Genomic DNA, 12,963 nt, shown 5'->3' on the forward strand with positions numbered 1-12,963 from the left:
CTCAAAAAAACAGTGAATTAATCTTTTACTTGCTGGAATTCCTTAAATGTATAGACAAGATAAAAATTAGATTTTAAAAGATTTTTCCTTTAGTAGTCAGTACTAAACTTCAGTCATCAATTTATATCATTCCTTTGTGTTACTTAGTGATGTTTATGTACCAATGCCAGCCTGTTAAAAGCAACAAAGACAAAAATGGTTGCCTTGAAAAAACTGTAAACTGAAATTTGGCAAAGAAAAAGTACTCTTTGGTGTGTTTTAAGAGCTGTTTTCTGTTATAAAATCACACACTTTCCTTCTTATTTTGAATGTTTTTGAAAAATTGAGTCTCTGAGCTATTTGGTGTCTAGTCTTTAGAGATTTATGTCTTTTCTCTGCCTGAATGTGTTTGGGATCTCTTTAAAATAATGTTTATCTATTGGCTCTGAAACCCTGAGCTAGTGAAATCTGATGAGATGCTATCTCCATTTCCTCTATTTCCCTTGAAAAGGGTATATTGAAACCCCCAGTTACAGCATCAAGATGTGAAGCCCCATTTGCTTTTGTAACTGGTAATAAGAAGAAAATTAAACTAGATCTTTTGAAGGTTTATCATTTGTTTTGGTTTGTATTTTAGGTTTTTGTCAAGCAGGCAAGGATTTACGGTTAGTATCTCTGTGCACAGAGCAAATTGATATCCCAGCAGGCTTCCTATTAGTAGGAGCCAAATCTCCCAACCTTCCTGAGCACATTCTAGTCTGCGCTGTTGACAAGCGGTTTTTGCCAGATGATCATGGAAAAAATGCACTTTTAGGTAAGAGATTTTTTTTTTTCTTCGTGCCTTAATAATTCAGAGAAAAGGGTCTGTTCAAAATTATCTAAAGTCATTTCAGCTAATGACCTTCTCTTGGAAATATGTTGAGGAGAGGCTTGTTTTAATTAAATTAAACCTGTAGCTGAATCTGCCTTAAAAGCCCATTTTAAAACAAGTCCCTGGTTCCACAATTAACCACAATTGAAGCTTGGTGATTTCTGTGTGGGCAGAAGTCAACTGCAGCCCTGGCATTCTAAATGTGAACTATCCATATACTCTTTATCTCTACTGATGCTCACAGCATTTTCATTTAAGAAGAAATATTCTCATGCAACTGTAGAAGATGAGCGATCTATTTTTCTGTAGATAAGGAACAAATTCTGCCCTTGGCTCCACCGGGAACGTTATTCTCAATAGCAGCTCTGAGGGCAGTTCACTTCTCAAAATCTAATACGTAAGGAAAAAAAAAACCAACCAACATTTACATCATAATTGGTTACATTTACGAGCTTTAAAATTTTAATACAGGAATGCTTCTTGGTGATTGAAGGCAGGCGTATGTGCACCTAGATTTCCTGCCTGGCTTACAACTGATGCATGTTTTAACAGGCTAGTAAAAGTGATTTAATTTAATGTATTTTGACTCCTTTAACCTGTTCTGAATTTACTCTCTCATTTCTCCCTCAAGTCATAGTGCTGCCTAAAATATATCCAGAAAGACTTTTCAACAGGGAAGAAATTACAATAAAGCATAAATACCCTGATTTAAGCACACTGCTCAAATTCTGGTCCAGACCAGCAATATTTTGCTTAACTATTGAAAACATCTCGGTTTTGTACTTATGTGCTTTAATGTTATTTCTCCCTTAAATCCATTTAATATGCTACTACACACTGTAAACCTTTGGCAGAAATCCCACTGGCCTGAGTTAGATGGGAGCTGTGGTGTGATGTGCCCTTGCTGGGTACGGTTGGAGATGTGCGATAGTGGGGTACTCTGGTGTATACTGCCATCCTCAGAGGAGCTGCTCCCCCACTAAGCAAGGGAAGTGTCAAGAGCTGATCAATAAAAACTATCTGATAGACAGACAGATGGTGTTTAGTCTGATTAAATGTGGTACTACTTGTCTTTGTTGATAAGCCTTCCCCCGGCCCCTCAGCTTTATATCATCTTCATTTGATAATGAGCCTAGTGACTCACAACTCTGCTCTGGCATTGCTGATGTTACATATTTAAATGCCTCTAGGCCTGTGTAACTGGTACCTATGAGCAAAGAATTGACTTAGTAGCTCTGTGAGACCCTGAGGACTGTTTCTGACAACTATGGAGATGCACCAATAGTTCCTACGGGTTGCAAGGGAGAAGGGAAGGACTGACTCAGTCCCAGGAGGAACAGGATGAAGAAATCTACTTCTTGGCATCCTCAGCAACACGATGATAAAAGGTGATAATGAGGCAGAGTAAGGCTAAAGACAATGACCTAATTAATAAGAGCTTTATGGAAAATGCACTTTGTCAAAAAGACTGAATATCTTTTTCGTAAAACTACGAATTTGGCTGACAGGTGAGTGTAGGAACCAGTGTTCTCCAAGGTGCTTGGCATTGTGGAAAATAATTATAGTAGTGACGATGAAAAATTTGTTTTGTTACAGAACTTGAACTGATTAGTAAGTGGAAAAAAACACAAAAATAAACATTTCTACTAGGTATTAATCTGCCCAGCACTATTATAAATCGTTATTGATGTTCCAGAAAGAATATAAAATATTTCTTCCTTAAGGGTTGAAAGCGCTTCAGAGATGAGTGACAAGTAACTCACAGGAGTTTAATTGTTCAGCATTAAATAATAGAGGGCTTATTCAAACAACAAGAATTTTAAGGCAGGCCCATTTCAGAACATGCACTGTGCTTTGCTCTGGGAGATATTGGACTGGTGCTGTCTATATGCAACATTCCCATTATCATAGTTGTGAATGGCACTGGGAATCATGGGTGCTTATAATCCTCAGTCTGGACCCTGTCCTCCAGACCTCAACTCAAAATTTCACCCCATTCTGTGAAACCATGTTGGGAACATTGCAGAAAAGCAGTCTGCTGCCTTTGTTCCTAAATCTGTTACTTTCATGAGTGGTTGTAGGGTTTTAAAAGCATTCTGAAGCACTCCTAACTTTTGCCACGAAAATGTTGACATCAAATGATTGCTTCTAAGACTTTAATAAGCTGTAAGGTCCAGCTTACTTGGAAAGTGCTTTGTATAAGGAGTCTCAGAGAAAATTTATTAGATATTAAGGTTAATTTTAGTCACAGGAAGTTGCAGTGGCTCCTATGGATTAGGCACTGTTTTGAGAGATATGTATGCAGCTTGGAACCCATGCTTTTTTAATGTAGAAAAAATTGATTATTTTTTTTTTTTTCCTTATGGAAATTTCCTAGCCTGGCATCATAGCTCTCCCCCTGCCAAGTACTTATTCCTCTTTGCACTGTGTAGAGTGGAAAACTGGTGGTAGGATTTTGCCATAAGTTAGTGTGACCTAGAAAGATGGAGAAGTTTCAGAAAAGCTGAGACTAAAATCTGCCTGTGTTTGGCTGCTCCCTGACACACATGTGTGGGGCAGGGCATCTACAGAAGCTGTCTGTCTGGAGACCTACAGTCTCTCTGAGCTGGATGTGCAGGTAGGTTAAAATGGCCTTATTTTTAGGAGATAGCATAAGTCATTTAATCTCTACGTGCATCTTCCGCTTCATTCTTCCAGGATTTTCTGGGAATTGTATAGGCTGTGGAGAAAGAGGATTTCGGTACTTCACAGAGTTTTCCAATCATATCAACCTGAAATTAACCACTCAGCCAAAGAAGCAGAAGCACTTAAAGTACTACCTAGTAAGAAGCTCCCAAGGTGTACTGTCAAAGGGACCTCTTATTTGCTGGAAAGGTAATAAAAGGTGCCCATTTGCTTAGGGGTTTTTTATTATATTAGTGTGATGTTGAATGAAAAATCGAAAGTTGCTATTGAAAATGTATGCATTCAAAAGGAACTGTGGAAGATGACTTCTTTTACTGCTTGAAGGAAGAATTCCCACTGATGTCACTGAAGTCTGGGTTTTGCCAGAGAGATTTATTTAAGTCTTAACAGCAACCATGCAACTGTAAATGATCTTCCTCCATCTCCCCATACTTTCAAGGGGAGCCCTAAATCTGCCCTTCTTAGCTTGTGCAGCCATCTTGGTAGAAGAAATAACGTTGCTCAGTCTGCTGATTCTTTTCTGTGCCTGAAGCAAGATGACTCACAGCCAAGGCTCCAGCACTGGCTTTCCACTGATACTCATCTCAGCAGGTGCAATTCAATCTGTCTAATGCCTGAGGACAGCTAGCAGGCCATAAGATTAAGAAAGCTCAGGTCACTGATCTCAGGGAAAGAGGAGAAATCTTGCATACTCTTGCCATTTACTGTGTGTTTTACACTTGGGCTTACCCTCTACTGGAGTTGCATGTGCAATATTGTTGTGTTCTAGAGAGACGACATTTGTGACCCCCAAGTCAAGGTAGCCATGGGGGTTATTGGAGGATGCAGGTTTTTGGAGCTAGAGCCGTGCAAAGACTCAAGGATCCTTGAGAATGATTTACTTACTTGCTGTCTGCCAAGTTGGTGTATATGCAGACTGCCTGTCTCCCTCTGCCGTGGTCTCACTCAATAAAGACCGAGTTCGATCTGGTGCCTGTTGTTCCAAAGACGATGATGTGAGGAGAGGAGAAGCTCCACAGGAGGACTGACACACATCTGAAGAACCACATCCTCATGAGAATGGCAGCTTGACACCAGAGAGAGATGGTTATCACTGAGCTGTATGAGTGATTATAGTACTGTATCAGTTTGTGGTTCAAAGGGATCCTGGTTTCAGCTGCTTTTCTCAGTTATGAGTATAATTAACTACAGTGGATGTGCTTTTCAGCTGCGTTTTTCCCAAAAGCTACAGAAAGATTTAATTTGGCAGTCTCCTTTTGAAGTTCCAAATACAGAAAAAGGAAGCTTTTTTTTTTTAATTTTGGAATCTTTTTTCTGAAACCCCTCCCTGATGCTTATGCAGTTGGGGTTGGTGTGTGTCCTGGTAAATGCTGTCAGGGGGTGACACACACGAAAAACTATTTACAGCCACCTTCTGATCACAAATGTAAAGGTGTGGAAGAGACAGATACTGGGATCACTTTTGGTCATACGCTGAATGCAAGTGTTTTGAGCACCCATGAAAATTTAGAAAATTGACCAAGAATCGACCTCATGGGCATTATTTTGATAGGCTCTATCCCGGTATTGATACCACCCATCTGGTAACCCTTCAACCTTTACTTACATTAAAGGTCTAATTAGAAGAAGAAAAATGCTCTTAAACACCCCCTTCTCTTCAAACAAAACCTGATTAGATCTCAGTTAAAAAAATGGATTAATGTGTGATTTTTAAGGTCACTTTCTCCTCCCTCAACTCAGTTTTCATCCAAACAGACACTCACAGCACTGAGATCTCCCTGAAGGTTTTGTGAAGGCATACTAAGAATCTGGGTTTCAGCACAATTTCTCCTTTTAAAGGGCAACATATGATGGTTTGTGTAAAGGTTGTGCCACAGAAGTCACTGAGTGTTTCCTGGGATGTGTCCAATATCTTCAAATCTCTTGGAAGCTGCAAACTGAGGGCTCTTGCCATTTTGCAGCATCTGGTCTGTATTTGCCTGGCCCTCTGAATGGCCCCCAGGGAAGTTTTCTTAATTAGAAGACAAAGTTGACTAAACTGCGAGAGCCGTATTTTTGTTGAATGCTGCCATTTGCCGCTGTTTGTTGTACGTGCTGTATGTATGCTTTTAACATTTTGTCGCCTTTCGCTGCCGTGTTGCTGAGTTTTAGCTACTGGAAGGCAGGCCTTGTTAATATGTACTGTAGCTGCTTCGTTTGCAGAATGTAGAAGCAGGCAATCATCTGCTGCTAGCCTCTCTGCTAAACCAAATTCTTCGGTGTCACCGTCCACGACCCCAGAGGGTGGATCAGCTAATGGATACAAATCAGGGTTCACTCAGACAGGTAGGAGCTGAAAGTGCTATAAAGATAACCATTGGGGGTGGTAAGTTACCTCAGATATTGCTGGTTCAGGGATGCTGTAAACAAGTGGGTATTTACCTCAAGCCATGTATGGATTACAGCGAGGAGGATGCCTTGCAAAATTTGCTTTGTGAAAGATTAAGACCTAGGTGAGGCTGAAGGTTAGCTTAGTCCTCATAAGAATAGTCAATTAAAAAGTATTAAAAGATCTTTTGATTAATTTATTTGATTCTGTGTCTCCCTGTGTTTGTTTCATTTAATTTTTTGTTAAATTACACATTTATAGGGAGGTATTTACTTAGTATTTAGACTAGGTTATTTGTCTTGAAAAGGAAAATAATCTCCTTTTGGGGCTAGGGGGGCAGCTTTTATTTATTTGCTTGCTTATTTATTTACTTATTTAAATTTTATTTCACACAATGGTGTACTTAAAATACCAATTTCCCCCTACACATGCGGTGGTTTTGTGTTATGTGAGCTAGCATGCATCTCATAACTGTTTGAAAAGCTATTGATGACATACTTAAACAAGGAGAAGCTATAAAAGTCAAATGTACATTGGCTGACAAAGAAGCAGCATCTTAATTTCATTTATATATTTATGTATTACAAAATGCCAAGGTGCTTTTCTTTGAGCTTTTTTCTCATCGCTTTATTGCAGCTTCATCTATGCTGTTATATGTTTTTGAGTCTGTCTGTGCTGTGTCTTGAAAAATTAAAAACAGGAGAAAACTTTCTGTCAGTTGTAATTGGTTGATATATATGTACCAGAACTTACATTTCTCTAGAGGAGTATGAAATGCAGATGAAAAACCAAGATTGTTAAAATACTTCTCCTACTTACAAAGTATGTTTAAAAGGAATAATAGACAATAGCTGAACATATGAGCATTCTTATGAAATTGTAACCACTGATCAGTATGTTCAGAGACACTTTCCCCAGGTGGTCCCCCCTGTCTCTGATTTCATTTTCACCAAAGCCTAAAGCATACAGCTTCTGAAACAGAGTGTTGTTTAAACATCTTCATTTTATTGCACAATCCCTTGGCTTCCAGATCCTGGCATGAGAACTGTGCAGATGCATGAGAACCTATTTATTTGCAACAACAAATGACCCAATATTTACACAGCTTTGTCTTCTATTGTACCTGCCAAGTTAATAGATACACCTTTTTTATACTGCTTTCTCCTTATCACTCACTGCGATTTTCAGTCTGCTTGGTGTTTCTGTGTGTCACTGTTTGTACTCTTAGGTCATGGTTGTCAAAACCTTTTCATCTCCTTCTACTGTTATCTTCTAGTGAAGATAATGTCACATGCATACATATAAATCCCCTGTGACCGGGAGAGGTGGGGGAGGGCACCTTTTTTTGGTGGCATGAATTCTGACGTGTGTCACCTGTGATGGAGGTCTGACTTTTTTCTCTCCTAGGCTCTGCATACCTGTACTTGGAGTTGAAATCTCGGTTATTTTAAAATGAGAGTACTTATTAGCAAGTTGCTTTCTGAAATTGTTTTCAATTTATTGTCAACTCATACCCATTTTTTTCCTTTTAAATTTGTGTAAATATTTCTCTTTTCTGCCCTTGTAAGTGAGCAGTTCAGTCTCCAAGTTGTAGAAGACACCTGTAGGTAGACAGTTGTAGGCACACTCAGAGTACTGCATTGAAATGGTAGTTTCATGATAGAAATTAGAGCACAAGATAATTTTGAAATACCATAGTTAAAGCTGGCAGTATGGAGTGGCCATGGCATTGCGGTCAGGTGTCGGGTCCACCTTTCAAAGCAGTGGGGGAAGATGCAGTTCTGTTGCAGAGCAGAGGCAACTGGCAATGCAAAAATGGCTGAAACCTTGAACAGAATAAAAAATTCAGTTTTAGGCAGACACACAAGGGAAAACTTCAATTCAGGTGTTTAAAGTGTGTTAAGCAACTAGAAACAGGTTTTTATAATAAAAAGACAAAGAATTTTAGTAAATGATAGTACTACAAGTTTTGCTTAGGTACCGGTGTGATGTTTAAACATACACCAGCTACATCTGTGTTCACAGATAAAATTTCAAGAAAATATATTAGAACTAGAGAGGAGAAAAAAAACCCAAAAGCTTCTGGACAGTTTACTTTGAGCAAAGCTTTAACACTACATTGTTGCTGCATCATATTTAATGAGAGACCAGTGTTCTCCTCCAAAGCCCCTGACCTGGTGGTCTGTTTCGTTAGCCATTCAGCATGTTTCCTGGGATCGTAGACAAGGTTTGCTGGTGGAGCAGCAGCAGCAGCAGAGGCTTCTGTCTTCGTTCCCCATCTCAGTTATTCTGGCAAAGCAGACTTTCCTCCCCACCCTCCTTTGCCAAATGGTGTGTGGCCTGAGGGTGAATGCATTTGGCAGATCAAGTTGGTCTTTGCCTTCTGTTTTCCTTCCCTGTCTGTTCTTACTAGGACATCTGTAGGTGAACTTAGCCTACTTTGCCTACTTGTTGAAAACTACTTTCTGGACAGATGCTGAGTTAATGTTCTTTCACCCCAGTTATAAGAATTTGGATTTGTTGGTGTATCAGCATCTGCATGTCAAATTTTTCTTGAAGTAAATGGCAGATATTAAATGCCTGATGTTAAAGTAGGGGCCTACATGCCGAGAGGTTTGGAATCAGTTCTGATACACAGTTTTACACTGGGCAAGTATTAGAATTCGTTTGTTCTTCAGTTTATCCATCTATAAAATAGGACTAATATTTTTCAGCCTTGGTAAAGTACTCTAAGGAGTTGCTGTTTGTTAATTCATGCAGCGAGTTTGGATTCTGATACCCTTCATTTATTACCCAGACTTGTAAATGGACATACACTTTTCATAGCCTTATAGGCAGTAGTGCTGTAAGGAGGTTATGTATCTGATTTTTTTTTCTGCCCTAAGTCAAGCTCAGCTGTGTCTGACAGAGGTTCGATAACTTGTTCTTGAAAATCTCAGGTGATGGAGATTCCACAACCTTTTTAGACAACTTATTCCAATGCTTATTCCCTACACTTGCTGGGGGCAAGTCATGTAAGCTCTTTGCCTTAGCTTTCTCATCTGTAACACGGGATAGCTGTGTTTACTTGCCTAACCCAAGGGCTGTTTTGAGGAGCAATGAGATAGCCCTTTCTACAGTTAAAATATGTTTCCTGTGTATGTGAATACAAAATATTGTGAAAGAGATCAATCAGCAGATTATGAGATTCTATAGAAATGCCCAGTTAAATGTTTGTTACAACTCCTAGAATATACTGATACATGATGATTTCTGAGGAGTGTAAAAAAATTGTTTGCGTTATATGCAGAGATGAGTTTACATAAATGTGTATGACTGTTCATGTGTATATAATACAAATTGTATATGTATGTATATATGTAATTTTAAATCATTATTTAATTGAACAACTTATTTTCTCAGATTCTTCAGTATTCAGTCCAGCAAAATCATCTTCTGCTGTTAACTTAAGTGGAACTCAAGAACCATCCCGGAACAAGAACGTTGTGAAACCTCTGGCTCTGTCAGTACAGCTGGTAGGAAAGGCATTTGCTGCAGGTATGGCTTTGCTTTCCAGGATAGCTGAGCGCCAAGGGAATTATCAGCTTAACAGCCAAGAAATAAGGGAGTCATCTTTTTGGTGGAAAAAGGAAAGGAAAACATTCACTAGCATTCTCTAAAACTCTCATTCTTGTAGTCTTCTGCACAGAAAATTTCCATGGCCACTACTGCCCCCAAACTGAGTCACACCTTGGCTTTCAGATTTGACATTTGGTAAAAGCGCATGTCATATCCCTCTTTGCACTTTCTAAGATATCTAAGAGAGCATAAAAGTCACCTCTTGATATGACAGATTTCTTGCCTGAGTAACTGAGAGTTGTGTGTTGTTCTGCATTTGTAACAGGTAGAGTTCCTCCAGATACATTTAATGGAATTTACTCTTATTTAAATGAGTTTTAATATCTGTGCTGTTTTAGTTATTTATTTCTGTATTGTGTGTTTAATAAATTAGAACCCTCAACTGTGGCATCTAAATCCCTCACTGGTACTCTGTTGTGATATTCTGTTTTTTTATTAATTTAGTTGGTTAGTCCTTTAAAGAATGAAAAAAAATTACCACACTTATTACAGGGAAGTATGCTTGAATAAAGGAAAAAAATACATTTATTTGGTTTATATATGCACATGAGCATCACGTTTTATACATGATGTATTATGTCTGCTATTTTATACAATATATATTGTTATGTATACGTAATATTATTATGTTGTATCTAACAAATCATTAACAGCTCTTTGTGTAAAATACTCTTTTCCCCTCCATACTTGTGTAAGAAAGAGAATTTATCATTCACTGAAATTACTTCTTACCATTTCAACCACTTCTGTAACTGACCCGTGTCCACACTATCTATCTATACCAAATCATTGACTCAGAGTACAAATGGGGAGCTTACAACAGGCAAGTGATGTTATTCAAATTTTGCTTATTGGCAACCTGAGAATCTTGTGCCTGAATTTATTTGGATGACTGCAACTGGCGAGTTCCACATTACATTGTTTTAAGCCGAATACCCACATCTCAAACTCTTTCTGTTGCAGCTGACATCAGCAAGCTGCTGCATCATCTCCTTCTCTTGCTCTGGAATATGTTCCTGGTAGCTAAATCCTTGTGAATCTGGCAGATACGGCAAGGAGCTGTAGTCCCCACTGAGCTCCATGTCTGTTCTCTGCGGTTTATGCTTTTTTTTTTTCTTCTGAAAAAATCGGGCTCTGAAAAAGAATAAGAAGGAACTCAGAAATGTGAGGATAACTTCTTGTGATCGTCCGTTGTTGTAGTTTTATTTCGTGATCTGGATATAGTGGGTCCTGCTAGGGTGTCAGGCGTGCTGGAACTGGAGGATTGCCCTAGGCAGAGGTAGTGAAGTCAAGCGTGGTTTGCCTCAGTAACGCTCAGAGCATGCATACTTTACAGCAAACTGCCCTGCCTTCCCTGCCCAGTCTCCTTTGCTAAGGCTTTAGATGAGAACCTGGTAGTGAATTACTGTGTATGGCACATGGATGACTAGGGGCTTAGAAAACTTCGCAAACTGAATTCATGATGTGCATTTTTTTTTTTAAATTTCAGTGTCTAAAAAAATGTGTCACAAACTTTCCAATAATTTTTTTTTGTGAGTAATTTTCTATTTTATTTTGGTGGAATTTGTTTTGGATTTTTTTTTCCACCTATCCTCCCCACCCTGAAATCTGGAGACGCTGTTTCAAGGTTAGGATTTTGCAGCCTATGCCCAAATTACTCTCTGCCAAGTACACTTCATGGTTTCCCTGGAGTATGTTTCTTTCAGTCCTGCATCTTGCCCTGTTCTTTTGTGTCTGCATGCAGCCATATTATTTTGTTTGTTTGTTTTCAAGATTGTCTCTATCCACACACTCTATTTTATTATACTCAGCTCCCCTTTCACTGCGTGCCACTGATGTTGCTAATGGAAACACTAATGGAGGAAGAAATAATGTATTGAGTTCTACAGCCTCTCGGCCAGTGCCTCACTCGACATCTCCAAGCCCTGGCTGTGCAGCTGGAGACCAAGGTAAAGAAAACCTCTCTGTTCCTTTATTTTAAGCTGCACTGGCTATTGAGCCTGAAATTCATGATTTTGTTTTTCTTCCTATCACAGCTGTTTCTGCAATTCAGTATTTACAGAGCCATTTGGTTTTTGGCATGACCATTAATGATAATGCTGTACTTTTTAACACAGTTAACAACATGTTTCACATCGTAGTCTGGCTTCGTGTAAATCTAGATGTGAACCTCTGGTGCTGAGTGGCATGATACCAGCTCAACACCAATGTGAAATGGAAATGTGGGCTGGAATCTGGTCATTTGGGAGGATGGGCTTTAGAATTAGTTTTTTTACTTTCCTTCTCAGCATCAATGACCAGTTCTGGACCACCAAAGAAACGTCACCGAGGATGGTCTCCTGGGTCCCCAGTACCTCCTCCTGGTTTAGCTGCACCTGTTCCTACAATTCGGCCTTTGTCAAGAGCAGGTAAAACTTGAATAATACAGAGATGTCATTTGTAAAAAGCTGTACTCAGCCAGACCAGTAGCCTTGTGCTTCTTCTCTTAAGTGTTGCACAGAAAACACAACTGAGCTTGTTGAAGTAGTTAAGGACACCACGGAGAGTTTTTCAGATGCCCCAGAAAAGCACACATGACTGCCTGGTCTTTGTTGCCATAATCTAAGATGGGACACAGGGAAAGTGAAACTACTAGGGGAGAGAGAGGAAAGGAAGATGTGAATAATATTAACAAAAATCCGAAGCTATCTAAGTCCCCCAAATGTAACTCAGTTCTTCTAAAATTGTGCACGTGTATGGATATATGAACATATTTGAAGGTTTTCCATTAGCCTTCACCTTGAATGTTTGTCTCAGTCTGGTTGGCATGCTACAGAAACTGTACGCTCTGTTCCTACACAGGAAAAAAGGCTTTATATAATTTTGGCCTAACAAAGGACACTGATGTCCACTAGGTCATGTTTAGTTATAAGCAAAAAGTTTGTGAGACCAAATGTCGGTTGAGCATGGGAAAGCTGTAGGAGGGATAAGTGGTGATATGAAATATGAAATGATATGAAACAGGATTAATTACAAGTATGTGTGAATACTCATCAATATCCATGTAGGTACCTCTTCATACATAACTGTTAATAAATCTGTTCACTATTTAAGCACTTCTCAGTTGTGGGATTCAGCATACTTTGTAAAGGGGAATAAATAATTGCTTATTTGTGTCTTTGTGGAGTGAGAGAATAAACATACAAGGAATAAAAAAAGCCATTTGTCAACATGCACAATGTATTTTTAACTCTGCTTTGGAGGGCTTGGTTTTCAGATATTTTGAAATTAATTTTCATCATAGGAAGAAGGGTTACATGGTAGTGCAGGCCTGCCTACTTGAGCACCCTAAGTCAATTGCAGCTTTTGTAGGTTTCTAGCTTCAGAGATGTGCTGAAGATTCGTGATATAAGGCAATCTGCCCTTTTTGCCGAGTTTGTCTCCACCAATCTGCTACCCCTGC

At 39.1% G+C, this 12,963-nt stretch overlaps 1 protein-coding gene across 1 annotated transcript in view; it reads left to right on the forward strand.

Annotated features, from left to right (window-relative positions):
- GREB1L (GREB1 like retinoic acid receptor coactivator) overlaps window positions 1–12,963 on the forward strand; it is a 146,623-nt gene that overhangs the window by 88,589 nt on the left and 45,071 nt on the right. The window contains exons 5-9 of the mRNA XM_068396532.1: window positions 617–793; window positions 3,548–3,724; window positions 9,306–9,440; window positions 11,333–11,470; window positions 11,810–11,929. Coding sequence (XP_068252633.1) covers window positions 617–793; window positions 3,548–3,724; window positions 9,306–9,440; window positions 11,333–11,470; window positions 11,810–11,929 — 747 coding nt within the window. The remainder of the gene's footprint in view (window positions 1–616; window positions 794–3,547; window positions 3,725–9,305; window positions 9,441–11,332; window positions 11,471–11,809; window positions 11,930–12,963) is intronic.

Source organism: Nyctibius grandis, chromosome 3 (genome assembly GCF_013368605.1).
Source record: "Nyctibius grandis isolate bNycGra1 chromosome 3, bNycGra1.pri, whole genome shotgun sequence".
Classification (NCBI taxonomy): domain Eukaryota; kingdom Metazoa; phylum Chordata; class Aves; order Nyctibiiformes; family Nyctibiidae; genus Nyctibius; species Nyctibius grandis.